This window comes from Tripterygium wilfordii, chromosome 13, assembly GCF_013401445.1.
Source record: "Tripterygium wilfordii isolate XIE 37 chromosome 13, ASM1340144v1, whole genome shotgun sequence".
Taxonomy (NCBI): domain Eukaryota; kingdom Viridiplantae; phylum Streptophyta; class Magnoliopsida; order Celastrales; family Celastraceae; genus Tripterygium; species Tripterygium wilfordii.
In genome coordinates this window covers 14,518,678-14,545,010 of record NC_052244.1, presented here as the reverse complement: position 1 = coordinate 14,545,010, position 26,333 = coordinate 14,518,678, and the positions used below count along the sequence as shown (strand labels likewise).

The window sequence follows — 26,333 nt, the reverse complement described above, 5'->3', positions numbered from 1 at the left end:
TCTCCTCACAAATTTATTTTAGAAAAATATATATTGTCTCCCTCGCTCGAATTCATAATCTTATTTAGTTTGAGAAAGTGAGTAATACCAAAGTTACCATATAAAAACCCTAGAATGGACAAGTACTCATCGAAATATAATTACTACACCAAAACAAGACGCAAAAAACAATCAGATTTGACCTAATGGATAAATCAAGAATACCGAAACAAAAATAGCGATGGAAGTAAAGAATGAAATTGCATTATAAGATTGTAATTGAACAGATACATACCCAATTGAGATGTGATATTATTGCATCGATCGCGATGCCTAAGGACATGATCTAAGCTTGTACTACACAATACGTATAGACATAACATATATGTTTGTTTTCATCACAAGTGCCTGGCTATGGCCTCGTCTTCTGTTTCACTGCTTCGATTAATTAAGAAACATTATCAGGTCCATAACCTTTTTCAAACAAAGAAAATACAGAGAAAGATGGTGGTATATATTCATTTTCCTGGAAAGGAGAAGACGACTACTATTGCATGAAAATATTTGGGGGTATAATATTTGATGGCAGGAGCTGAGTGTCCATTCAACAGTTGCATACTCGTCATTGCCAAGCTTGGAGACTGCCTGCATATTTGCACGTGAGGCTTGATTTGAATTGGCTTCCTCCTTCTTTGAATTGGATTAAGGTTAATTTTGATTCAGCTATGGGTCGGAATCTCACATCCTCGACTGCCATAGCTCGTTCTTCATCTGACGAAATTCTCTTTGCTTCAGTTTATAGTGGTCCAAGAGTTGACCCTACGGTGGGGGAGGCAATGGCTTTAAAAATTGGTGTTCAAAGTTGTTTAACTCTTGACTTACAGGAGGTCCAGTTTGAGGGAGATTCTCTAATTGTGGTTAATGCTGTATCTCAACTTGATTTGGTTTGTCAGTGGATGATAGAGAATGTGATTGAAGATATCAGTCTCAATTTGAATGGGATTCGAAGCTGGTCTATTTCAAAGGTTAGCAGGCATCAAAATGCTTGGGCGGATGCTTTCGCCAAAATGGGCCGCAGCTAGGAGACTCTTCGGCAGCATTCTCAGTCATTTTATTACGGAGTTTCAGTGTTGGTTGGACAGTGGTCATGATCCTCCAGATCATTATTTTGGTTTGGATTGGTGTGGCTTTTAATCTGTTCCTACTTGTGCCAGAAGAAGAAGAAGGAGGAGGAGGAGGAAAAGAAAAAAAAAAGAAAAAAGGAAGAAGGAACTGAGTGTCCATCAAACTTGCTAAAGTTGAGCCTTATTATTCACACCGAAGACCCCAACACTTGTATATTTTGATGTTAACTTGAAGAACCTAATAAATACTACTAATTAATATTATTTTTATGAAATGTCACCATGCATTGAGTGGATCCTAAGCATAATATTTATTGGCTATCTTAATTCCTTCGACCCTATTGGACACATCAAATTGGAATACCCTAAAAAGGTCTTCTCAATTCGTTTAAGACGTCACATCTATTCGCTCAAGCAAAGGACATTAAAATAGTAGATGAATTGAAATGACGTCTTCCACTTCAAAGTTATACATAAAATTTTAATGGTGCTTATTTTTTACGGTTTTATGCAAGGTACGTTTATCTTAACAATTGCTAATCCAACGCGTTCCTATCATCTATTGAAAAATTCAGCCAAACATTAAAAATTAATACTATCTGTTCTGTGCCAAAATGTCCGCACGCCTTTATTTTTCTTAGGTCAATCTTATTGGTTTTTACGCTCGGAAAATGTGGTGATTGTGTAAGGTTATCATATGTTAATTGATTGTTAAAAAGAAAATATGCATGAGCGACATTTTTATAATGATACGGAATATATAATGTGACATGTATTTTTTTTTTAACAATATTGAAATATATGTATAATAAAGCTGTGACTATTTTTTTCGATAACATGGAACATACCCAACTATCCACCAGACAACTAACGGATAAATCTCAGGTCACATGAAATACCACACAACCCTCATGGACTCGATTGTTGAGTCCTGGGCCTAAACTTATTGCGAGCAGATAACATAAAGTAACATTCGCACACGCTAGGTTGAGCAAGTGGCTATCTCGCAAATTACGATAATAAAAACACCCACCCATGAGACTTGAGTTCATGACCTCCCATTTGCATTAAGCATTATCACGATAAAATTCACAATTTCAACCAACAATCCGTTGTTAGTCACAACTAAACCCTAATCTCATTTCCCTCTTCCCTCTTCCCTCTTCCCTCTTCCCTCAAATGAATCTTTTTATTTCCCAAATTAATGAGCACCTCCTCCGCCAACTACCACTTCAATCTCGACCTCGACCTTCTCGTTCTCCTCTCCATCATCTTCCTCGCCTCCTACATTTGCTGCCGCTCCTCCAACCGCCGCTTTTATGATCCCAACAATTCCGTCCAAAATTGGAAACTCCTCCGCACCGGATGAAATCATTCTCTCAAACAACAGTCACCATCTCTCTTATGCGATGTCTCGTTCAATTTTAGGATTCGTTTAAAGGGTTTATCTCGTTCGAAACACAAAGTAGAGGCGCTTGTTTTACACGAAACACAGTTCCAACAACTAAAACGACACTCGGGGCCAGAATTCCTGAGCCGAAATAACCAAAACCACCTGTTCCATGGCCTTGGGATCAAAACGATGTACCGACTGTACTGCAATTGTAGACAACATTGCCATTTTGTTGCAGAGCTTCACATATTTGCTGGATTATCAGCAGAACTTTATACTGCCCTTCATGGCTGCTTGATAGAATAGGAGCAGTTTCAACAATTCTTTTGACCATCAAAGTAACTTAAGCAATTCCAACATTCATTTCCTGGCTAACTATCGCAAAAATTTCATCCACCCTGCAAAAAACATAATCCGTTTATGACAACTTTCATCACAGACCAAGTATTTACACTAGAGATTATCATCAGGAAAAAAAAATTTCATACTATAGGATTAGTCGGGAGTATAGCTTTTAGTTTTGATAGAACTGAATGGAAAAAGGAAATTGGTGTGGTGGATTCTCCATAACATCTCATGAATTCACATAGTCGACTCAAGTATGACTTGGAATGAATCCTTCAACGATAAAGATGACGACGATGAAGAACCAAAGTAGTTACATATGTGCACTATATGAAGATATTCGCATGTATGCATTCATATTTTGACCCGTTTCCTTCTGCAACAGTCGCAGAAAGGAGATGAGAGAATTGTAATTGCAATTGACAGCACAAAAAAGTCTATATTTTGTGAACTACGGACTGCAAGATGCAATTCTTTTTCCATTTAACATGAATATTTTACTCCAGATAGAAATATATCTTAAATGAATTGAGTTCTTGAGATTCAATTTTCACCTCTGCATGTCCAGGTTCACCTCCGCAAGCCATGTTGTAATATAATTCTGCCACACAACAAGAAGCAGCTCTTCAGAAAATCAAACCATGATCCATGGACTTCATTTTTTATGCATTCAATACTTAAAAGAGTTTTAGAATCCAAAAACCTCGCATTTAAAACAACAAAATTGAATCTCAAGACAAGACAAGACAACCACACCTGTGATATGCCTAGGAGCATGTTAAACATGCAGTAATAACAACTCCTAAATTCTTTTGCAGTTAAGTAATGAACCTATGTTATCAATATTGTGATCAAGAATTCTTTTTAGGGGTAATCAATACATTAAGATTATAGACAACAGATTGGTATTCTTCCTTCAAATACTGGGATATACCAAGTATTTTCAATTATAATCTAGATCACAGTGAGTCCAATACCTGCAAAGTCTGGTCATTTGGCAGACTGGTACATCGCACATCAGGAACATTGGATTTTGAACCCTTCAATCTTGGAAATGGTGGCTCAGAAGTTTCCTTAGAATACAAATTGCAGATAATCAAGTCCTTAAATTCTCCAGCATAAAGCTCATCAGACCAACACAACTCATTGCCTTGGGGAGCTTCGCTATTAATGACAAGTAATGCGACCACAATCAACCGCTGCCCGACAAAATGCCACCAAAAAGTAATAAAAAACGAGTCAAGGGTAAGGATGCTTGATTCATAACATGGCCAAACAACATAAGAATATCATAGTAGGAATGGAAAATGGCCATTTACCTTCAGAGCCAATTCAAATTTGAACATCTGGACAAGTTCCTCAGCCAATTGCTCTGAGACCATGAAAGGATCATGGATCATGATTAGGAAATAAAATTATAAAAAGAAGGATGTCATCACAACAATGTTACCTGAAAGCTCACATCCAGTATACAAATTTACATTTTCCTTTTATTTTCCAAAGTGGAAGGGGAAGTCAAACCCTACCAACCCTCAGGGCAGGTTAGCGATGAGCCAATCAATCAACCACTGGAGCTCCTCCACATATAATTTACAATATTCACAGCATTGTTCAATTAATGAGATCAGAGCAACTTTTTACCATTTACTGATAATAAACGACACCAAAGATTGGTACAAAAGACGATGGATATCCAAAAATCCTTCAAATGGCATGATAATGCTGCTGAAATATCTTGTTCAATCTCTCGCTTTTTTTAAAAATCGGAATCTTTTTTAAGATCTGTATCGTGTAATAAAGGATACGGCCGACACGGATGTGGTTAACTTTCTTCTTCAAACCATTCAAACATGACAACAGTTGCACAATAACATGTCAAAGAGTATTGATGATACAGAGTTACAGACCAATAACAATAAGTCAACCCTAAATTGTTAATTAATTGAATAATTTATTTGTCATGGAAAGTACAATACATTGATGTCTCAGAGTTGAAACTTCCCTCAAAACACCAGGAGGTAGATAGAATATTTATTTAAACGAACATACCAAGAGATGAGATTGATAGAAACGCAAAGAGTGGAATTCCACCACCATCACCAGTGTCATTCATATCCCCTGAAGTGCTAGAAAATTGCATAATAGGACTACTACTTCCCCCTCTCAAAAAAGATCTCATGGACTTAGCAGCATTGACCATATGAGTTACAACACCCAGCTGTGCAAACATATTGTAAGAAACACAATATCTATGATATAATTCACATAACTTACAAAATAGAAATTTTCGGATATTTTCAAACATGCAACAAACAAGATAAAAGAACATCAGTTATAACTTATTAACATATAGACAATTTTGTCAAGTCTTTCTCACAACTTTTATTTTCCTGATAAGCTGCCTAAGTTTTAGTAGCAAAATAATCATTAATTCACTACATAATTTATATGTATTCAGCATCCAGATGTCATAGCTTGTGAATAAATCTTTTTTAGACTTCAAGTAATTGATTTTCCATAAAAGAACCCAATTTGTATACAATGACTAATGAGTTATGGTGGAAATACTCATTTTTCACCCAGTCAAAACTCTTTTTCTTAAGAGCAAGAATACTTCCTCCATCCTCTTTTTATAGTTCCATTTGTTACTTGAACAAGGAAAATTTGATTGGATGAAAGACAGAAACCATGAAAGCAAACTCCTCAAAGCCATCCTATGTTCTAGTCTATTAATGCCCTAGAATAACTCTTCATACAAATTCTACAACCAACAGAAGGAACCTTCCTCAAATCGAGGGAAAGCCACACAACAGTTCATACCATCTCCTTGTATGACAATACGAGTTTTCTCTGATGAAGTTCCTGAAATAAGAATCACTATGTCAATATCATTATGGAGTATTGTTAGTATTATTAAAGCTTTAAAATCCATCTTTCATTGCCAAGCAGCTCCAAGCATCATATATATAACATAAATGGTGACGCTTAATGCGACAAGTTAAGAGAGTAAATAAGAAGATAGATACCTAACAATGAAGACAGTACGTAAAGCCATAAACATAAGAGAAATCACCTGCTGCTTAAACAATTTTTGGGAAGCTCTTGCTTGAATAGCAGGCATCTCACTGAGAATTCCCAGCTCCATTGAAGTTATGTATCTTGATCACAATCCCGACCACAGAGATAGGTAATCAGTTCTCGTATGATATCATAAAAGCAACGCAATCGTTGATGAGAAACAAGGAAATTTTACATGAACAAAAAATTTATACAAAAATTTGCAGCATTTAACACACACATATAGCAACAATGAAGAACTCCCTTCGGCAATTTTTTTTCCTATTTCCTTGCATCTTCTAGGCAAGCAAAACACAAAATGGGAAAAAATGGCATTATAAAGCTAATAAGAAAAGAGAATGATGTATCATACAATTCAATACCTCCGGTTGAGATGAGCATTGACAAGAGATGTTGCATGAGATCTGCCACTAGAAGAGGAAGAGGCCCATTGTTGACGATACGAAGCAAGTTTTGACCACTGGTTTCTCATGTTTCTCTGTGCATGTTGCCTCCATTGCCGTAACAATGACAGTGGCAGTGGTGAAGAGCTCGAGCTAACGTCTTGAGTTTGAGAATCGGAGTTTACTGTTGGTTTTGGGGGTGGAGTAGCGGCTACATCGATTTCCATTGATGGGTTTTTGGGATATGCTCCGGAATTTGACGAACCTGGATTGCAATAGGTGTGCTAGTACACTTGACTTCAGTTAAAATACCGTACTACAACGCTGGCACACATAATGGGCCCCATTGGACCACTGTCCCATGCTGTCGTTGGCGTCAGATCGACTTTGCCTAAGAGCATAAAAGGTTTTGAATCACGCTCATCGTTCATAGATTAGGAAAAAAATCAAACTTATAGAAATGATAATGGCAACATCAAATCAAATTGCTGTAAGGCATCTATCCAAAATACCACGAGTGATGAAAAATTAATAAGACATAGACATACTAAAAAATGGAAAGCTACGAAAAATCATCAACTTCCTACAAAGCTTGCATACAAATTTGACAAGTTCACTCTTTTTTAATCTACTGATATTTTTAATGAAAGCCATGGTTTGCAAGCAAAGTCCCTGTATCATATAATCAAAGCCAATGGTTTGGTGCATGTCAAATCTTTATCTTCTTTTGTTTTCCAATACAAAGAAAACGCAACTGAATCCAAAACACAAGTCTTAGCTACAATGTTACACTAAATACCACCATAGAAGGCTTACACAGATGTCATGTGGAGTATTGGACAATCATTGGCTGGCTCATTTCATGTCCATTTCATATGTTTTCCAACCACCCAGGCCACCATTCCTGTTTTATTCTTGAATCTCAATCATGAAACTTCAATTCACATTAAATAATGTGATTGCTCCAATATTTTCAACTGGTTGTTGAGTTGCCACGCTCACACCTCCTTAGCTTTCTGTTCTTCTAATGATGGTTTTCTTGAAATAACCCAATCCTCTCCTTTTTATCAATCCCTTCAGTTATTCATTATTCTGATTGACCGATCTTTAATGTAGGACACTCTTAAAGTGGAGTAATGACTGGCAGTGCCAGGCAGATAGAACAACACTGATTAATCACTGATTAGTCATCAAAATATGAGAAATCACACAGAAAAATTGAATGAGTAGTACAAGCCAAGGATTTGAGTAGACAAATCCAAGGTTTAGCACAATTCAGATAGGAATGGTGGGAAGAATCAAAGAGAGAGAAAAAAAAGGTACTAAAATTACCAAACACCAAAAGAGGAGAATATAGCCTAAATTATCTAACGATACAAGGAGACAGAACCCCCAATCCCAAACAGAAAGCGAACTCGAGCAGTAAGAGATAGCAAACCATCAGTTAAAAAAAAAAAAAAAAAGATTAGTCGGAGAGCAATTCGAACTACAAGAAAATATATACGTACTAACAAACCTCCGCTCCAAATATTCAGTTCAACTGACATGAAGAGAAGAAAAATCGACCAGCGGCCGCCTTCTCTCTTTTCTCCGTTCGGAGTCGCAGTGAAGGCAGGTTTTAACTTTCGAGGCAGGAAACCGCGTGGTTTCTACTTTCTACCGTTGTACGACGGTAAAGAGCTAGTTATTTAACTAACACGCCGCGTTTGGGCCTATTGACTTGTTGGGCCGAATGTTGAGCCAGTCCAGTAATTAGTAAATTTGGGCTCGCTCTCTATATGTCCACCTTTTAACCACTAGGCAGAGCCCACAAAACCAGTGCCACGTACACCGGGTTGAGCACAAAAATGTTAGGTATTCTAGTAATCAATCTTGATCGTTTATTGATATAAGTGTAGAAGCCCACAAAATTTGATGCACATCAATCAAGAGATATGATTGTTTACTGGGATCCCTATCACTTTTGGGTTGAGCATCCAGCTTTTTGTTCGAGTCTGAAAGATTTAGTGGAATTCGCTTCAATTCTGTACCTCAAATTTAATAGTTGGTATAACTAGAAACCAGTTGTTTGCTGAGATGTTTTTATTTGGATTTTGCCCTCGCTCATTCTCAGCAAGCTCAATAAGTAGACTTGTCAAAATAACAAACACTTTAATACAGTTAAATAGAAGTTTTAATAATGAGGTATTTTTAGTCAATGAAATTTCTACCAACTTCGGATCATTTAAAAGTTTCTAAGGCACCAAAACAAACTCGTGCTTACACCACATCCACATTTCTAAATAATAATGTTAAAATAAATAAAAGTAATGGCTCAAAACTGAAGTTGCCACGCTGTCTCTTGCCTTTTATATGGCACTATTCAATTTCTATTTTCCCCTACCCCCATCACAGGCCACGAGATGAGATCCCACGCTCACATTCATACAATCTCAACTCCAAAACCAGTCCACACTTCCTCCTCCCGATGTGCTCGGCCGGAAGCAACCATTCTCAGACGAATATGCTCAGCAACCGGCCCCCGCCACCGCTGCGTCATGCTCTCGCTCCGCTGTCGCGCCGAGCCGGTGAGTCGAGTTCCACTCCGAACCAGACGCGACATGCTACTCACTCCGTTGGTAGCAATTGGCGTGTCTGTTTTGGGCTCCGCAATTTCTAAGGCGGAGGAAAAGCCTCCAGAATCCCCGCCTGCGACGGTGACGGCGACGGTTGTGAAAGAGGAGGAGGTTGCGTCGAGGATATATGACGCTACGGTGATCGGCGAGCCAACGGCGTTAGGGAAGGACAAGAAGAAGGTGTGGGAGAAGCTGATGAACGCGAGGATTGTGTATCTAGGAGAGGCGGAGCAAGTGCCGACTCGCGATGATAAGGTATTGGAGCTTGAGATTGTTAGGAATTTGAGGAAACGCTGCCTTGAGAACGAGAGGTCGATTTCCATGGCCATGGAGGCATTTCCTTGTGATATGCAGGAGCAACTTAATCAATTCATGGATGGAAGGTATAAAGACTATAAGAGTAGATGATAAATGCATAGTTGGCTTTTTGCTTTTCGTGGACTTCTAAGGACTTGAGAGCGATAGCTGTTTCAATTGATAATTTTATTATGCGAATTTGAATTTTAAAGTTTCAGATATTGATTTATGAATCATGTTTTTCGTCAGAAACTGTAAAGTAACAAGTCAATTCAGGTACCTTTTGCAATTCAGTAGCAAAACTTAATATGTCATTCAGTGTTCCAACAAGCATAATGGGCTATGGCCGTATGCTTCTTGTGTAAATTCTGAAGCCTTTTGTATTTCACAGTTTGTTTTATGTACTGTTGTTTACACAATGTGCAGTACACTACTAGACTGTGTGACGTGATCAATATCTTCTGTGTACATTGCTTCCGATGTAGGCACAAAAACTTTTAGGTTTCTTGATGAGTACTATACTATTTCCTTTCGTAATACCATCAGTAGCCATTGTGTGTACTGAGGCCTGAGTTTGATGGCAGGGTAGATGGAGAAACCTTCAAATCACATCTATCACATTGGCCACCTCAACGATGGCAGGAGTATGAGCCTCTTTTGAGCTATTGTCGCGATAATGGAATCAGCATTGTTGCTTGTGGTGTTCCACTCAAGGTAGTATTATACTATTATATTAATGCATACCTCAAGCTGACACATGGCTATATTGTTCATTGTGTTGTATGAGAGATGGATATCAAAAGGTGACATAAACTACTATCTTAGGAGTCAGGATAAAACAGAAAATAGATGTTGAAGCTAGGACTTTAGTCACTTTACCAGTTACTGCTTAGTTCTCCGATGATGATGTTGTCTATTCTATGTTTTATTTGTTTTTCCTTGCATTATAGATGCAACTTCATATTTTAAATTAGTTTCCGCTTGTCTCTTTCTAATTTGCATAGGTTCTTCTAAGGTGTTATCCTCAGGTCTTTTACATAAGGCATGGTCCCTGCTGCTACCTTTTATTTGTAAAGCTGGTTGGTCCACTTCTTTTCTACCTAAAATTTGTGAAGTCATATAACAGATCCCAAGTAGCAACCTACCTTGCCTGGATGAGTTGCTATTTTGCAAAACTTTTCAGATGGACTTGTAATGTTGTCTTTTGGAATATCACATAATCGAGACTTTCAAACTTGTTTTGCTGTTTATGTCGGTGTTGTCTCAACTAAGAGGTGATTGTATAATTCAAAAATAGCTAAGAATGATTGCAGTAGTTTCAAGAAGTCTACAAAAAGAATGATATGCTTGAGTGGATGATAAAAATATCAAATCTTGATCGTTTAAGTGGTGTGTATTTGGTGAACATAGGTTGTACATGTATCAACACTCAATTTGGCTTTTCGTTAAAACAAACAATTTTATCATCGTTGATTCTTTGTAACTAAGCAATTTTCTCTGCACTTATTTAACTTCTTAAATGTAGTTTCACACTTCATTCTGCCATTCATCACACCAGCTCCTTAGTAAATGGAGATGATTTGGATAGTTCTGATAATGATAGGTCCTGAGGACTGTCCAAGCAGAAGGAATTCGCGGGCTTTCAAAGGTTGATCATAAAAAATATGCGCCCCCTGCTGGTTCGGGCTTCATCTCAGGATTTACTTCTAACTCGCGCAGATCAATTGATATGAATCCCACTATTCCATCAGCTACCTTTGGGCCAAGCTCTTATTTATCTGCGCAAGCTAGAGTGATTGAGGAATATACAATGTCCCAAATTATTTCTGAAGCGATGGTGGATGGAGGAAGCAATGGCATGCTAGTAGTGGTGACAGGTGCGAGCCATGTTACATATGGCTCTAGGGGTACAGGGCTCCCGGCAAGAATTTCAAGGAAGATCCAGAAGAAAAACCAAGTTGTTATATTGCTGGATCCTGAAAGGCAATTCTTACGAAGAGAGGGAGAAGTTCCTGTTGCTGATTTCTTGTGGTATTCTGCTGCCAGGACATGCAGTAGAAATTGTTTTGATCGCGCTGAAATTGCTAGGGTAATGAATGCAGCTGGCAGGAAACGAGATGCCCTACCACAGGTAATCTTTTTTTGATAGTCCTTATTGAATATGTGGGGAATCTACTTGTTGTTTTGACATAACTGTTTTCAGTTAGAGCTCTTCTTTTATGCATCATTGTAAAGACTAGAGAAAACAAGATCTTCCAATCTCTGGTATTTGAAACACCATTATGCAATGAATTGGCATAGAGTTAAAAACCGCGGTTGTCTCTACAGTCTACATACTGGATGTAACTGGTGATATGTAAAATGTGTTCCATTTGTTGGGTCTTAAGTTACGATTTCTTTTTGAAGAAAATCTCTTAAGGACTCACTTTTCTTTTCTTTAAAATGATATATTTTCATGTTCGTCAGGACCTCCAAAAAGGACTTGATCTTGGTATAGTACCACCTGAGGTGCTACAGAACTTCTTTGATCTGGAGCAATATCCTCTTCTTTCTGAACTTGCTCATCATTTTCAGGTATACTTGTCTTCTATGAATTCTTATCTTATTTTGCATTCAAAGAGTATTCATTTTAATACTATTCCCATTGTATATGAATGAGCTACTGCTTATTTTGTGATGTTGCATAAAAACAATCGATGATAAAGAAGTTATATGATATCATATAGGTGCTCCACCTGATGTACTTCGTTCTAATGCAGGGTTTCAGAGAGAGATTGCTGGCAGATCCCAAATTTTTGCATAGATTGGCTATAGAAGAAGCTATATCAATAACAACTACTCTCTTAGCACAGTATGAGAGGCGCAAAGAAAATTTCTTAGAAGAGCTTGACTATGTAATCACAGATTCACTCAGAGGGATAGTAGTCGATTTTTTTACCGTCTGGCTGCCAGCTCCAACTCTTTCATTCCTGTCATATGCTGATGACATGAATGTGCTTGACAGCATGGATCCTTTGAAGGGTCTCATTGGCTCCATACCAGATAATGCATTTCAGAAGAGTCTTGCTGGGAAGGACTGGAGTATAAGTCACAGAGTAGCATCAGTGCTTGTTGGTGGTATAAAACTTGCTAGTGTTGGATTTATTTCCAGCATTGGAGCTGTGGCATCCTCAAATATCTTGTACAGGATACGTGAGTTTGTAAATCCAGCATCAGTCATTAATCAACGAACTAGAAGATCGCCAATACTCAAAACTGCAGTTGTTTATGGATGCTTTCTCGGAACATCAGCAAATCTTCGTTATCAGGTAGATAACTCCTTGTCACATAATCCTCAACTTATAAACTATACTACGAGCATAATGATCCAACCCGGGCACTCATTCTTTGATGCTATTATAGCCAAGTTACTGGTTCTTTCTTCCTTTTTCTCTTGTTTTTTTCTATCTCCCTCCCATCCAATTCAGTTTAGAAAACAAAAGAGTTCCATCAAAAGCAAAAGAAGGGACTGGTTTCAAGATTTTATCTCTTTGGTGAAACAGAAAAATTAGTCAGAATGGCTAATTGTCTCCAGCAAAATCCCTTCTTCCTCTTGAACCCTCCCCCTCCTTGTTTTAAGATGGGAAACCTCTCAGCTACAGTATCTGATGTTAGTGGTTGTTTTATTCAATAATTCGAAAAATATATACTATATATCTTTGCCCTTCTGGTATACAAGGGAGAACCCTAGGCCTAGTGGTCAGGTTGTTTCCCCATACCTTTATGGTCGTGTGTTCAATTTTTGGAACAGCCTCTCCACTATTATGCTGAGAGGGTCATGTGTGGGAGTTGTTCACCCTTTCTCCTTCGATTATATGTTTGATGAAGCTATCACAAAATTTCATGCAGGTTATTGCTGGAATAGTGGAACATCGCATTTCTGATGAATTTGCTTCTCAGACATTACTTGTAAATCTGCTATCGTTTTTTGTTCGAACAATTAACTCTTATTGGGGAACTCAGGTTAGAATCCAGTCTAATTTCTTTCGAATGTTTGTTTACATTTTAAATTAATTCATTGCTTCATAATTTATTAATTTCATAGCACTATTTGTCTGGGCACTGGCAAGCATATCAAGGTGCTATTATAGATTCATGCCATGGGACCTATGAAGTTGGGTTGTTTTATTTATATCAAACTTCATTGCGAAGATGTTTATCTGTGGCATGTTTCCGAAATGCAGTTTGTATCATATATTCATACTTGGGGGTTTCGTTAATTGTTTTCTGTAAGTGGCCATGCTGTTACAATGCTTGTTGATTCCGTTCTTATGTCTGGTGCCTTTTTCATGATAATAATACAATGTCATCTAGTCTCGGTCCAGCTTTTCTGCTTGACCCTCATTGACACCACAAATACTAGCACTGAGTTGATGAGTATTCTTCACTTCCCTGACGTTGAAATACTTTGTAAACACTGCAGCAATGGATAGATCTCGCACGTTTTACAGGACTGCAAAGTCGAGAAACTGATACATCCTATAATCAAAGACCGGATCCCTCTAGTCATGCCACAAGTTTTACAGGACTGCAAAGTCGAGAAACTGATACATCCTATAATCAAAGACTGGATCCGTCTAGTCATGCCACAATGGGATGTAACACGGTGGAGGATACAAGTGTTGACGAAATAAAGAACCAATGATGCAATTAGTGTCATTTCACATTGTAAGATACTAATTCATGAACTATTAAATAGTTTATTTTGGTTTCTACCTCGTATGTCTCTTCAGTAGCCCAATTGTAAATTGCTGAGTTCATTTAGCTTTTTATAGAGCGTAGGAGTATATCTACATTCATGCAAGATGTAGCCGATATACATTCAATTGATTCAAGTTATTATATTTCAAGTTAATTCTTGAGAAAAGATGGCGGTACGCTTTTGGAGATGATAAGTTCTTTCTATGTTTCTTTTCTTTTTCATTTTTTTAATGTGCTTTCGATTCTTTAGTCCTTTTGGATCTCTTTCCCCGACAATGATGACCTCATTGATGCCAAATCCATTAGTAACGTTTAGTTACTGAATTAGATGTACTGTTATGATGTATGTTTGAGTTTCTACATTGTGAAGCTAGAAGAACAAAAGCTAAAGTCCTATGCATGGAATGAAAATATGCCTGACCTTCAATCATCTATAGTTTGCAAATCCTTTAACTTGGAAAAAAGGCACAAGAGATATATACACACACATATTTCAGTCGACAAGACTCTTCCACATTTTAGGTTTGGCCTCATTCATGTTCTGTTCTTAATTTATCTGCTCCATCAGCTTCTTTCTAACTTCTTGGAAGGCAAGTTCTAGGTTATTTAGCTGCATCACAAAAACAAGTTAAACCTTGCTTGTTAAGTAATGTTTAATAGATAAAATATTATAGGACTCTAGCAATATACATACCTCTTGTTTGGCAAACCTATTGTAAATGTATAGACCACTAAAAAGATCAAAACTATCTTTCACAGTGTCTTCTTTCTGCAACAAATACATTGATGGTCATAAGCTTCTTCCTTCTATATTATTTGTGTTTTGTATAATTTGATGAGAAACAGTGGCGAACGGAATCAGACATCTGGTAATGTACAGGTGATTAAGCATATATACCACTTTAAGAAGTGCTTCAAAGCCCATTGTGTTGATAGATGTGGACCCAATGTCTGTTTCTGACAAAACCCTGTCAATTTGGAAGAGAGTTGAGCTATTAGATTTTTCCTGCTGTTGATCCCAGGAGATTTGCTTAGATTAGGTTTGGGAATATGTTTCTTACCTGCCAATGGTATGAGTGACAAATTGACTCCTAGCAGCCATTTTGTCATGTTCTTCACAAGTCATTTCCAGCATTTTGCAACCCTGAATAAAGCAATTTCTGTGCTTATTTTGTGCATTAGCACATGGATTTGAATATGCTATTATGATATTATGGAAGTTTTCTTTAGTGTTAAAGAAGGCTTATTTCCATTCGCCTTTTGCTGAGAACTTGTGCTAGATGGTTGGGTGTAAAACTTGAGACATTTTCAATTTGAAAGTACTTACGAGAAAGATAATGCTTGAAATTTGTATTACTTGTGCAGGCATTGAGGCTCTGTGGCTTATTTTACATGTGTGTGCGCGCCTGATTGTTGGTTTCTTCCTTTTTAGACAGATAGGGGTCAAGTTCAGTATGAATTATTCTGTGTTAAAGAAGTTTAATTGATGCTTTCAAGTATGGCCATGCAATGTAAGTAAATCGAGCTGTAGACAGATATTTCTTTTGATCTGGCATTGTACTAAGATTATATACTGGTCATTCCTACCATTACAGGTTTCATGAAGAAGAAAAAAAAGCTTACCTCACTTCTGAAGATTTGGAGAAAGCTTGAGCATGTAGCTTCATTCCTTATTCGAACTCTCTCGTATACAAAAGCTAGGTCTTTCCACCCTTCTTTCCCACTCTCTGGCCCGAACATAGGGTGAGTGCAAAGTATATCTGATTCCTCTGGCAATACCTGTACAATACACATTGACATTGCCTAAATATTGATATCACTCTTAGGCTCGTTAAGAAACAAATATGATGGAGAAGCATGCTTTACTTTCAATAGAACATCTCTTGGGTATTCTTTGACCGAGAGCACATCGACGAAAAGGGTTGGCTGCTTTAGGCGATGGAGTGGCATCGACTCGAGCACCTTTGATAGAGATAGGATTGATGTGCAGATCAATATGACATCGTTGTCAGCTTCAAGGAATTCCTCTGTATCCCTGACCGAAGAATTAAGCAGAAACTACAAAACATGAATATGTGATTGCACAGAGCAGATAGAGGTATATTTTCCCATGTCTGTGTGTGTATTAGTAATTAGTCTCATATGCACTATTGTATTTACCTGAAGAAGGAGATGCCCAGATGGTCACAAAGTTGAGAGTAATCTGTTCGTGAAGTTGCTCTTACAATATGGCCCTGTTTGATCATGGTTTTTGATAGGAACTGTGCGAAAGAGCCGAACCCTATTATACCAATTTTCAGAGCTGTAAATGACAGAGAGGAAGCATTTGAACCAGACATGGTGCAGTGAGAGAGAGAGAGAGAGAGAGAGAGAGAGGGAGAGAGAGGGAGAGGTGGATGAGAAATGCAGCGATATAAGGGGAGGAGGCGTTAATTGGGTAGTCTTTAAGAGCCGTGCTAGACTAGGGTTCCAAGTCAACTTCCAATATATCTGAGCCACCCTTTCTCCAGTTAACCTGGGACGTACAACGCCCCTTAATTAATGTACTAGTTAACGTCATTGATTTTGGTCTCTTTGTGTAGATAGCTAATGCTTTTATCAGGTTTTTTCTTTTTTTTTAAAATACCAAGAGAATTACGTTTGTGATTTATCGATTGATTGTTAAACCTTTTGTTTTCTTGTGATTTATGAATTCGTTGCAACGTACCCGTATGGTTTAAATGAAACTGTCCACTTTTTCACAATTCTATATGGAGGGGGTTAAGGAATTTCATTTCTTTTTTCATGGGTTCCAACATAATCTTATATGTCGTCAACGTGATACAAATTGTTTTGATAGTTTGAGATTTATGATCACTCAACTGTTTGAAAGGGTTGCGTTGGGTGGTTTTTGGTCAAAAACTTTTGATTTACATTCTTGGAAGCAACCACCAATATGGCATGATGTTTGACTCGTGGCCCCCAGTGGCGGAGCCACACTGTATTCAGCGTGGCTTGAACCCACCTGAACTTTTCAAAAAAAAAATGTATTATATACATTTTTGGAAAAAAATGATTTACTCTATATATATATATGAACGTTCAAAATGTTGAAATTAAGGTTAAAGTCCACCCTAAATTTGTTGAAAATACTCATTTTTTAATAACTATATAATATCAATATGTATAGTTAATGTAGAAATTATAATTATGGATTGATACATACTCAAACAAGAGAACAAATATTGATTGAGTGTGATTTATACTCAATAAAAAATCGTGTAACATAACTTAAATGATTTTTTAATTATCTTGAACATTTTATGTCATAGATTGTGATGTGTAATTTTATGATTATATAGACATTTACTTAATTTAATAACTATATATATATTTACTTAATTTATTGATTATATAAATATTTGCTCACTCTCGAAAACTTTTAAGTAAATAACTCTAAAAAAAAATTTTGGGGACGCTATCCCCAAACCCCTGTCAACCTTTGCCTCTCCTCCTATAAATTCTTGACTTTGTTTAATAACCAAACTCATCCTCAATCTAGTTCCTAGATCCGTCATTGGTGGCCCCTGTTGATACCCAAAAACATAGAACAAACAGAGAGGAAGAAGAAAATTGAAATTGTAGTAGATTGAATCCTTCTTCCCTTGTAGATATCATGTATTTTCTTGCATTGGAGATTGGAGAAGTTATTTATTATATATAGGAGTAAATATCAGAAAAGTCCCTCTACTTTGTAAAATGATTCAATTGAGTCCTCTTATTTTTTTTCGAAATATTAAAGCCCTCGTACTTCGAAAAAATGGAATAGAAGAGGAGCAAGAAAAAAAAATTCTTAAATTAATTACAAACTCCTAAGTCGTCTAAAGTCGATTTTTAGCATTGATGGCAATAGACCACGAATCATCTGAATGGTGCATCGGCTTTTGATGCGCAGCCTTCACCGAGTTGTCTTCAAACGAAACATCATGGACCTGCGACTTCTTCGCCGGTCGTTCCGAACGATCATTGACCGCCGCCTGTTGTGATGTCCGATTGATCAACGGACCTCCTAATCTCTGCTGCTGCACGACAATCACCGACGCCTTGCTCTCAAAATCCGACGACGCCAGTAAATCGCCGATGATCCCCAATTCCAGACACTCGCTCCACTCATCCAGCCCCGTAAACAGAGGAGATTCCGGATGGTACTTCCCTACTAACATCAAATCGTAACAATCCGACATTGCTTTAATCGACTGCGCCACTCCTACGCCGTCTCTCAGCACTTGTTCCTCGTACTTGAACCTCTCGTTCCCAGCGTTGGCTTTCAGGTACTCGTCGATTGTCTCGGTGTCTCGCTTTCTTTCTCTTGAATTTTCGCTTCCGAATAGAATGTACCTGGTGACTAAGAGGCGTACGCATTCGTGATTCACCATTCGAGCTGCGTATGCTAAGGCCTCTGCGTCGTCTGCTCCTCCGAAGAACAGAACTCCGACATTGAATACCCTTTTACTGGCAATAACTGATGTTGATCCCGTTACGATTCCTCGATCGATTAGGATTCCGACGGTGCATGGAGCCTTGTTGAGGACATTGATGTTCAAATTCTGTATAGGTCGATGAATCGAACCAACAGAGCCATCGATCGCCCACTGTTTGTGAAAAGGCATGATGACTATGTTGGCTCTCTTGTCCAAAGCCAGTCGACATATGTCTCCATGCATCGTAGCATAAGAAGATATGCTTGTGAAAGACTCCACCATTGCACATCCTTGATTGTACTGCTCGTAGCGTCTGAGAGCATTCACAATCTGACCTGTTGTGGAGGAAGTGGACTCGAATGTTCGTGTTTGCGCCCTGTGAGATACAAGTAAAGGAGTAGTTCTGCCGGCCAATTCGACGAGGACGAGAGCGATGGTTATGACATGGGATTCCTCCGAAGCATGAGAGACTTCGAGGAGGTTAATGATGGTGGGAATGTTGTCGTGGTGATGGATGCAGACGAGGATTCTGAAGTCGGAGTTGTACTTGGCATGTTGGATTGTGTTTTGCCTGATTTTGTGGTATTGATGCCATGGATTGTAGAGAAGTTTTATCAATGGCATTATAGTTGCTGATATGAATATCACTGATATCACTGCCAGCGAAAACTCTTCATCTCCTAGCATCTGTCAATTTGACATATGCAACATGAGTATTGAGGATGCAAGAATGATGGGGAAATACAATTTTTGGTTACGGAAAAATATGATCCAATCCAACTCGGTGACCGAATTTTCAAATGTTTCAACTTAAGAATCGAAAGTACAAAGTTGTTGACAGATTTTTCACTGTTTACTCGAACAGTGAAAAATCTGCCTGGTGTGCAGATTGAAACAATTTTTAATTTTGAATTCTCAAGTTTCAATATTTGAAAATTAGTGACCGAGTTGAATTGGGTCACATTTTTCAGTCACCAAAAATTATATTACCCTGAAGAATGATCAACATAAAAAACCATAATTCAAGTTTCAGACAAACCTTGCCCTGTTTCAGGACGTTGAAGGTCATAATATCAATGATGCCTCTTGCATTGAGTATAAGTCCGAGTGTAAGAGCTTCTCTTGCAGGCAGATTACAAAAGAAAGTGGCAGGAACCATTGCAGACCCAAGCTTGACAAAGAAAGAGAACACAATAATGGAACCCACTATCCAAACTGACTCAAATTTGATGAGAAAGACATTGGTGTTCAGTCCACTCACTGCTAGGTAAGTTGGGTAAAGCAACCCAGAAACAAAAGTGTCAATTTTCATTGTCAATGAGGTTCCTAATGGAGGACCATCAGGCACAATCATCCCCAAAACCAACGGCCCAAACACAAAATGTTGCCCTATGAACTCACTAACGAACGTAGCTACAAGAACCAGAACGAAGAAGTTGACGATATAAGCTTCATTTATTGGTTTCTCAATGGGAAGTTGGTGTATGAACCTTAGAATCAGTGGCCTGACTATGAATATAATAACAAGTGTTAGTACAATTACTGATAGAAGCGGTAGGTATGATGGATATGAGTTGTTTGACTTGGTTTGTGTTATTGATAACACAACCGCTGAAACCAAAATCCCCAATATGTCACAGTAGATTGAGGCACAGAGCGCAAGGCGACCGATTTCAGTGTTGATGAGCTTGAGTTCATTCAGAAGGCATGCAACGACTGGTAAACTAGTGAAGGACTGCATTCCGGCTATTAGGGTTATGGAGTCTGCGAAGCTAGTTTGCATGGGGACGTTATTTCTTAATATGGTGGCTAGAGCAACAGGTAGTATTAGGGTGAAGAAGAAGACTGAAAGGCCTAATACCAAAGCTTGTGGCTGCGAACGCAGGAGCGTAACAGGTTCCATCTTAACACCTACGGAGAAGATGAAGAAGATGATGCCGAATGTCGCAAATGTTTCGATCACCAACGTACCTCTCAGTGGGAACAAGGTACTTGCTATTGTCTTTTGATGCCCTAGCATTGATGGACCAAATACCATACCACCCTGTTAGAAATTCAGGTAATTGTTAGCAAGATCTTATGATCAATGTTCAAACATTATAACTTGATAATCTAAAGTTGAAAATTATTTCAATATGCATAAGCGGGCAGATTTTCGACTATTTGATATGACATTAAAAAAAAAACCCATATAAAAAATCTGCGCGAACAGTGAGAAATCTGTCAGTGTGTGCATATTGAAACAATTTTCAACTTTGGTTTGGTGACTAAGTTAGAAATTGAAAATTCTTAGAGTGACCAACCCTTCAAAATGATAGAAAGAGCAAATGCTCAAATGTTGTATGCATATAATTGAACAAGAAGAAGAGAGAGCATTTGCATACAAGAATCTGGGAGACAATGGTGGACTGTCCAAGAGGCTTGAGGCAAAACTCAATAAGTTTGGAGACGGTGGAGATCAAGGAGACCTGCACAAGAAGAAGAGGAATGGCTGCCTGGAGAGGGTTTGAGGAATGCCATAAACTCAGTGACCACATACTGCCTTTGTCTTGGCATACAATCGTCCTGTTACCTATAACCATTATTGTTTCTGCTAGCTTTCTTGTATCTCTGATCCCCATTTCTTTAACTTTCTCTGCTTCAATCTTTGCTTGCTTGATTAGAACAAGTAAAACAAAATAGAGAAATAGAAAACAAAATGGTTTTCAAAGAGAGAGAGAGAGGAAGATGCAAAGAGAAGGTCAGCCTCTTATTTTGGATTGGCATTGTTTTGGTTTTGGAGGGTTCACCTTGAAGTAAGGTGAGTATAACTAGGAGAGGAGGAATCTCTTCTCACCTTAATCACCATCTCAAACTCTCCTCAATCCAATGTGTCCACTTTCTTGGGACTTTCTGGTCTACTTTCATGGGCCCACAAAAAGAATGGGCCTAAATTTCTTTAAAAAAAAATTTAGACAAATTTTGGGTTCCTTTTGATTAAGTTTATATGCTGTCAAATATGGTATGTGGTGTTTGGTAAGCATCTTTTTGACGGAGATTTTCATGTAACATTTTTATGGCAAATTATTCAGAATGGTATAAGCATTATCAAGCAAACAATCCCTACAAACAACAATGTTAATTTGTAAATTTCAACTACATATATTTATTTACCTTAAAAAATATATAAACACTCGCATCAGAATCTCTAAACTCATATCAGTAGCTTAAATAGAGACTAAAAATACAGATTTGAACAAAAAGTGACATGCATAATAAGTATGTCTTGACAAGTCTCTACTTGTAACTCACAAAACTCAACAGTTGAGCTTGTCTTCCTCTTCCTCCCAAGTGGTTGCAGACTTGCCAATCTTTTGTAGAACTCTGATGACTTGTTCTGTTGTGACATTCCCTGTCACTATGACTTTGTTCACCTGAGTGTCCACATCATAGCTCTCAATATCTGTCATAATACCCAAAATTCAGAAACCTGTTATTAATCAAAACATAGATGATATGAATCATATGATGATAGGAGGAGCCGAGGAGGTGTTTTAAGTTTTCACCTTCTATCTTCTTGATGGCCTTCAAGATCTTCTTTATGCACTGATCACAGTGCAAACCCACTCTCAATTCCACCACCTGTTTCAGAATTTACAATAGTTAAACAACTTTAAGCTCCAAACATCAGGATATTGCAGCTCAACGAGTAAAGAATGAAGTTGAGGAAATTGTCACTCACATTAGTCATGTTGAAGAAAGTAGGCAACAGTTAGACCGTTTGGCAAAGCGAATCAAACCTGGTTATTTATGTATGTGCATATATAATGGTGGTCGAAGAATTGGATTCTTGAGGTGATTGATGTAAGCTTTTTGACTTATGTGCAAAAGCTAGATTCGTTCCCACGATTTTCTTCTTTTTTGCCTTTTAGTGAGGGGTTACTGGTGAGCCTCCACTCAAGCATGACCCTGCTGGCATTGAAAAAAGAAATTACATGTTTAATTTGTGATAGAATGCATAATTATTTCAGATGGGATGGAATTAAGTGTATATATATAGACTCACATTTCAAAGTATATCTATCCCTCTGTGTGTACACATATATATATATATATATGCATCTGAAAACGAACCTGAGAGGAAGCAGAGGTATAGTAACAAACAAAGATTGATTTCCAATTTAAAACGGCCAAATAGAACAATTGTATCTAGTAAAATCTCCACAAGGCATACAATACATTCTGTGGCACTCAAAAGTAGAGAAAAAAAATATACATGAAAGTCAAAATTACAAGAATGATGTTACAAATGTTCTTTGGCTATGTAATTTCTCTCTGTATCACCAATGGAGCAGGTGGGATCATTTTTTCGTCGTCGCCTTGTTGTGGAACAGTCTCTTCATTCACTGTAGGAAGCTGCCTATTCGGAGTAGCTGAGGCAGAGTTTCTTTCAAGTAGGAGGCTCTTGCTAGGACTAAGCTGAACGCCGTCTTCTCGAGGCAAAGGTGAGATTGGTAGCTGGTCATCACCATCCGTTTCTTTCCTGTAAAACTTATCTTCTATGATTACATAAGAATTTCCGGTACGCACTTCCTGAGCAAGAGTGCACCAACAACAGCAGAGCCAAAGAGCACAGTCTGAAGCTGATGGTTCACCAAAGCAGAAGTTATAAGTTGGCAAATTGAATCTCTTCCTCATTTGAATCCTCCAGAAGCCACCATATAGCAAACCGAACAGACAAAGAACCAGCCCCGTGGCAACCATTCCCTGCCTCACGGCCTCATTATCAATATTAACAGCAGCCAAGTTGAAAATCCAAAACGGAGCCATACAAAAGAGGATAAAAGTTACGATATGGACATACATGTTGCCGAACCCAAATCTCTCCATATTCCAACCAAAGACACAAAAACTACAAAAAAGTGAGAGATAAGCAATCGATATATCATCCCAGAAATCAAATATTCCACCACTCCATAGGGGTCTAGTCTCAGCGACTCTTTGTTCATCTCCGGATGCAAATGAATACTTCTTCTCCAAAGATTTCAATCTTAAACGGTCAGGCCTCAAACTTTCACCAGTGGTCTGGACCTGTGCTTCCTCATCCATTTTGAGATCATAGTCCCTCCCGAGAGGGCTAACAATAGTGTATACACCAGCAATTGCAGGTGCACCTATTGCAATAGATATACATATACCAACTCCTATGGCAGGGCGCTCGGATCTCTTATAGCCTAAGTTTAGACCACAAAGGGCATATTGAGCAAAACAGTTCACATGAAGCAGGATAACAACAACCATCATATGTGCCCACTCATGGGGCTTATAAGTCCCATCCTTGCAGTAAATCTTTCTGAGCCTTGAAATGTCATTTGGTTTCCATCTACAGAGAAGTACAAGGTGGTAGAATCGTTTTGGATGCTGGTAAAGACACATGAGAGTAAAGAGTGCATTGAGGATTTGATTGTTAACTTCAAACCAGACATTTCTCTCGGACTTTCTGGGAATTGCACTATTTAACATTCCAGTCATGACAAGGAACAAAATCGCACCTGAGATTGCAACACATAAGATCCACACAAAAAGGGCTAAGTTCATCGGATTTCTGAACCATTCTTTGCACATTTTCATCAGTGACTCCCTATCAATCTTCCCACCAAAAATACCACTGAAACGTTCTCGAAAATGATGGCCACTAGTGGAAGCCACCACCAACTGTGACATTTCATCTCTCTGTTCAGCTATCCGCTTGAATTTGGCAGATGCAGAACCAAATTTAAGAAACTTTAATCGACTACCAAAGGGAAGAGCAGGTGAAGCATCACCTAGTTTTCTCTGCGGGTTCCCATCGCGTAGTAGTATCCTTCGAGAAGTCGAATTGTCAAGAGAATCCTCTGTTTTAGCACCATTAGATCCCTCAATTCCCTCTTTGTAATTTCCACTATCTCTTGAGCCCATTATAAGAACACTTACAAACACTTATAGCTGTAATACTGTTTCCTCAAAAGATATCAACCAAAGGCTCAAACCTAAAAAAAGATCAAATTAGTGCTATTAATGGGAGTGGTACCACAGTATCCATAGCTGTAGATGCTGCGTAATCAGAGAAAGCCCAAAACCCAGAAAACTCAAAAAAAAACTTTAAACATCAAAGTGAATTAACAATATGATAAATTCACTCGTCAGAAATAAAATTTTCATCAAGATCCCTATCTTATCAAAATCCCTAACTTACAATGACAAGGCACCGAATCGTTCCTCAAAACAATCCTTTAATCAGCAGATCTACCACGAGATATCATCAATAAACAGAACAGGCGATAGAATTGAAGCAGGTAACTGGGAATCAATGTTTTCTGCTAAAAGAAAAGTAGAAAAGAGTATGAATTAATCAACCCATCTCAAAATCAAGCAAAGGAAGAAGAAGAAGGAATAATACAAGACGTATGACCCAAAACATACCTATAAAGATCGAGAGAGGAGCACTTCAAAGCGGACGTATGGATCCTTACGATCTGCTTTCACCCAAAAACGAAAAATAATAAATCTCTCTTCCCGTCCGATTGTCCTTGTCTACAGACTACAAATATAAAATTACATATTTCATATCGTGTTTTGACGAGTTCGAGAAGCTTATTGAGAGCAAAACCAACGGTCAAAGAAAACCAACTTCCAGAACAGAGAAGAAAGCTGTGGCCTGTGGGTGTAGGCCGCGTAGCGTGTAGGCTGTAGAGGACAGGAAAACGTCGTTTCAATACGTGTCCGAAGTCCCAACGAGGCATTTATTCGATAGTGAGTGGAGTCGGACAACATGAGACAGTCCATTTCAATATTTTATCTTTTATTTGGAATCCTTATCTACCTTGTTAATGGAGGACACAAAAGCGAAGGAGCTGGGATACATAAAGCGCTCTCCATTGTCCAACCATGTTCTTGTCAATCTTCATTTTATTTTTTTCCAAAAATCACTTTTTGGATGAGTTTTTTGAGTTATTGTAGTTGGCCGACCTCTCATCAAACTTGGTCCTTTGATAGGGTTTACTACTACTCTTTGTGACGACCATGAATGAAAATTAGGGCATGATTAGTTCCAAACAATCAAATACATGTTTAATTTATTGAAAATAACGATCATGTCCCTTGGAGATTAAGAAGACACTAGGTTGTAGACCCGTGCAATGTGCGAGTAACTGGGGTGGAGCCAAGATTTTAGATAAAAAAGGGTAAGAATATTTGCGGGGTTTGGGGGTTGCATCTCAAAATTTTATTTTAGGACTATTTATAAAAAAAATTATAGCTAAAAATGTTTGTTCTGTAATCATCATGAAAAAATTAAGGGTTAACAGTAGACTAATCAATCTCTCAGTTAAATAATAGTTTTTTTTAGAAAATCATAACTGAAAATTGTCATTTGAATGCACTACACCACCACAATCGTCACTCCGTCACAAACTCAAAGTTGTTAAAATGGGTTTGAATCTTTGGAATTTGGGAACTTTGCAAGGAGAACAAAGTGGGTTAAACTTTGACCTTGTAATTTTAAAGAATAAAAATTAAGTGGGTTTTGATCCTTTTATAACCCGGAGATTTTGCAAAGTGGTCGAAGTGGATTTGTACCTTGACATTGTAGTTTAAAACCCTATAATGAATTTGGAATAAAAGGATTTGAAAAAATATTTTTTGAAAGGGAAAAGATTAGAAGTGGATAGTATATAATTTTTTTTGTAAGAGATAAGGGGAACAAAGTGAAAAATATTAGTCCTAATAGGGTATTTTTCAAAAAACTAAGGGGGGCAATTGCCCCCCTACCCAAAGAGTGCCTCCAACAAATGTGATAAAAACATTCACCTTCAATAAATGTCTAAAAAATTGCCAAACAATAGACCAAGTGAGGGGGATTTCTCCATCAAATATGCTTGAGGCAAGAATTGAATGACCAA

At 37.9% G+C, this 26,333-nt stretch overlaps 6 protein-coding genes across 12 annotated transcripts; 1 reads left to right on the top strand and 5 right to left on the bottom strand.

Annotated features, from left to right (window-relative positions):
- Positions 1-1,909: 1,909 nt before the first annotated feature.
- LOC120013321 lies at positions 1,910-7,955 on the bottom strand. Of its 3 annotated transcripts, none has more exons than XM_038865091.1 (9): positions 7,819-7,955; positions 6,282-6,693; positions 5,915-5,999; positions 5,662-5,703; positions 4,891-5,059; positions 4,161-4,213; positions 3,819-4,040; positions 3,396-3,442; positions 1,910-2,894 (listed from the first exon to the last, which is right to left on the bottom strand). In XM_038865091.1, exons 2-9 carry the CDS (start codon positions 6,527-6,529, stop codon positions 2,840-2,842), a joined length of 921 nt encoding a protein of 306 aa, XP_038721019.1. In that variant the 5' UTR covers positions 6,530-6,693; positions 7,819-7,955; the 3' UTR covers positions 1,910-2,839. The 3 variants fall into 3 exon arrangements, with proteins under 3 accessions (XP_038721019.1, XP_038721018.1, XP_038721020.1); XM_038865090.1 differs by having other exon boundaries at positions 7,119-7,949; XM_038865092.1 differs by having other exon boundaries at positions 7,811-7,949.
- Positions 7,956-8,672: 717 nt separating this feature from the next.
- Positions 8,673-15,689, top strand: LOC120013577 (protein RETICULATA-RELATED 5, chloroplastic-like). Of its 5 annotated transcripts, none has more exons than XR_005471465.1 (9): positions 8,673-9,300; positions 9,799-9,928; positions 10,818-11,345; positions 11,681-11,788; positions 11,974-12,522; positions 13,103-13,216; positions 13,677-13,921; positions 15,391-15,465; positions 15,550-15,685. XR_005471465.1 is itself a non-coding variant. In XM_038865427.1 (8 exons), exons 1-7 carry the CDS (start codon positions 8,705-8,707, stop codon positions 13,896-13,898), a joined length of 2,247 nt encoding a protein of 748 aa, XP_038721355.1. In that variant the 5' UTR covers positions 8,673-8,704; the 3' UTR covers positions 13,899-13,921; positions 15,550-15,689. The 5 variants fall into 5 exon arrangements, 3 of the variants coding, with proteins under 3 accessions (XP_038721355.1, XP_038721354.1, XP_038721356.1); XR_005471464.1 differs by having other exon boundaries at positions 15,387-15,465; XM_038865427.1 differs by lacking the exon at positions 15,391-15,465 and having other exon boundaries at positions 15,550-15,689.
- Positions 14,332-16,588, bottom strand: LOC120013578 (arogenate dehydrogenase 1, chloroplastic-like). The gene is made up of 7 exons (XM_038865429.1): positions 16,115-16,588; positions 15,821-15,989; positions 15,578-15,733; positions 15,016-15,098; positions 14,853-14,922; positions 14,649-14,723; positions 14,332-14,564 (listed from the first exon to the last, which is right to left on the bottom strand). Exons 1-7 carry the CDS (start codon positions 16,291-16,293, stop codon positions 14,502-14,504), a joined length of 795 nt encoding a protein of 264 aa, XP_038721357.1. The 5' UTR covers positions 16,294-16,588; the 3' UTR covers positions 14,332-14,501.
- A 1,136-nt stretch (positions 16,589-17,724) lies between these two features.
- On the bottom strand, positions 17,725-21,262 carry LOC120012635 (cation/H(+) antiporter 15-like). Its single transcript, XM_038864070.1, has 4 exons — positions 21,251-21,262; positions 20,799-21,068; positions 19,454-20,458; positions 17,725-19,101 (listed from the first exon to the last, which is right to left on the bottom strand). The coding sequence occupies exons 1-4, from the start codon at positions 21,260-21,262 to the stop codon at positions 17,815-17,817; spliced, it is 2,574 nt and encodes an 857-aa protein (XP_038719998.1). The 3' UTR covers positions 17,725-17,814.
- A 269-nt stretch (positions 21,263-21,531) lies between these two features.
- LOC120013898 (copper transport protein CCH) lies at positions 21,532-22,236 on the bottom strand. The gene is made up of 3 exons (XM_038865873.1): positions 22,136-22,236; positions 21,960-22,035; positions 21,532-21,856 (listed from the first exon to the last, which is right to left on the bottom strand). The coding sequence occupies exons 1-3, from the start codon at positions 22,142-22,144 to the stop codon at positions 21,711-21,713; spliced, it is 231 nt and encodes a 76-aa protein (XP_038721801.1). The 5' UTR covers positions 22,145-22,236; the 3' UTR covers positions 21,532-21,710.
- A 310-nt stretch (positions 22,237-22,546) lies between these two features.
- Positions 22,547-25,155, bottom strand: LOC120013107. The gene is made up of 3 exons (XM_038864780.1): positions 24,856-25,155; positions 24,629-24,749; positions 22,547-24,422 (listed from the first exon to the last, which is right to left on the bottom strand). The coding sequence occupies exon 3, from the start codon at positions 24,349-24,351 to the stop codon at positions 22,714-22,716; it is 1,638 nt and encodes a 545-aa protein (XP_038720708.1). The 5' UTR covers positions 24,352-24,422; positions 24,629-24,749; positions 24,856-25,155; the 3' UTR covers positions 22,547-22,713.
- Positions 25,156-26,333: the final 1,178 nt, after the last annotated feature.

What these genes read in the sequence shown, in the direction of transcription:
- LOC120013321 (XM_038865091.1), bottom strand. Translation starts at nt 6,529, where the DNA reads ATGGAAATCGATGTAGCCGCTACTCCACCCCCAAAACCAACAGTAAAC. An exon ending in AATTTGAATTGGCTCTGAAG is followed by an intron (nt 4,041 to 4,160) that starts GTAAATGGCCAT and finishes TTTGTCGGGCAG; the next exon opens with CGGTTGATTGTGGTCGCATT. An exon ending in GTGAACCTGGACATGCAGAG is followed by an intron (nt 2,895 to 3,395) that starts GTGAAAATTGAA and finishes TGTTTTTTGCAG; the next exon opens with GGTGGATGAAATTTTTGCGA.
- LOC120013577 (XM_038865427.1), top strand. Translation starts at nt 8,705, where the DNA reads ATGAGATCCCACGCTCACATTCATACAATCTCAACTCCAAAACCAGTC. An exon ending in AACTTGCTCATCATTTTCAG is followed by an intron (nt 11,789 to 11,973) that starts GTATACTTGTCT and finishes GTTCTAATGCAG; the next exon opens with GGTTTCAGAGAGAGATTGCT. An exon ending in ACTCTTATTGGGGAACTCAG is followed by an intron (nt 13,217 to 13,676) that starts GTTAGAATCCAG and finishes TAAACACTGCAG; the next exon opens with CAATGGATAGATCTCGCACG.
- LOC120013578 (XM_038865429.1), bottom strand. Translation starts at nt 16,293, where the DNA reads ATGTCTGGTTCAAATGCTTCCTCTCTGTCATTTACAGCTCTGAAAATT. An exon ending in GTCACTCATACCATTGGCAG is followed by an intron (nt 14,923 to 15,015) that starts GTAAGAAACATA and finishes CCAAATTGACAG; the next exon opens with GGTTTTGTCAGAAACAGACA. An exon ending in ATAGGTTTGCCAAACAAGAG is followed by an intron (nt 14,565 to 14,648) that starts GTATGTATATTG and finishes TTTGTGATGCAG; the next exon opens with CTAAATAACCTAGAACTTGC.
- LOC120012635 (XM_038864070.1), bottom strand. An exon ending in CCATTGTCTCCCAGATTCTT is followed by an intron (nt 20,459 to 20,798) that starts GTATGCAAATGC and finishes AATTTCTAACAG; the next exon opens with GGTGGTATGGTATTTGGTCC. An exon ending in ACGTCCTGAAACAGGGCAAG is followed by an intron (nt 19,102 to 19,453) that starts GTTTGTCTGAAA and finishes TCAAATTGACAG; the next exon opens with ATGCTAGGAGATGAAGAGTT.
- LOC120013898 (XM_038865873.1), bottom strand. An exon ending in GGCCATCAAGAAGATAGAAG is followed by an intron (nt 21,857 to 21,959) that starts GTGAAAACTTAA and finishes GTATTATGACAG; the next exon opens with ATATTGAGAGCTATGATGTG.
- LOC120013107 (XM_038864780.1), bottom strand. Translation starts at nt 24,351, where the DNA reads ATGGGCTCAAGAGATAGTGGAAATTACAAAGAGGGAATTGAGGGATCT.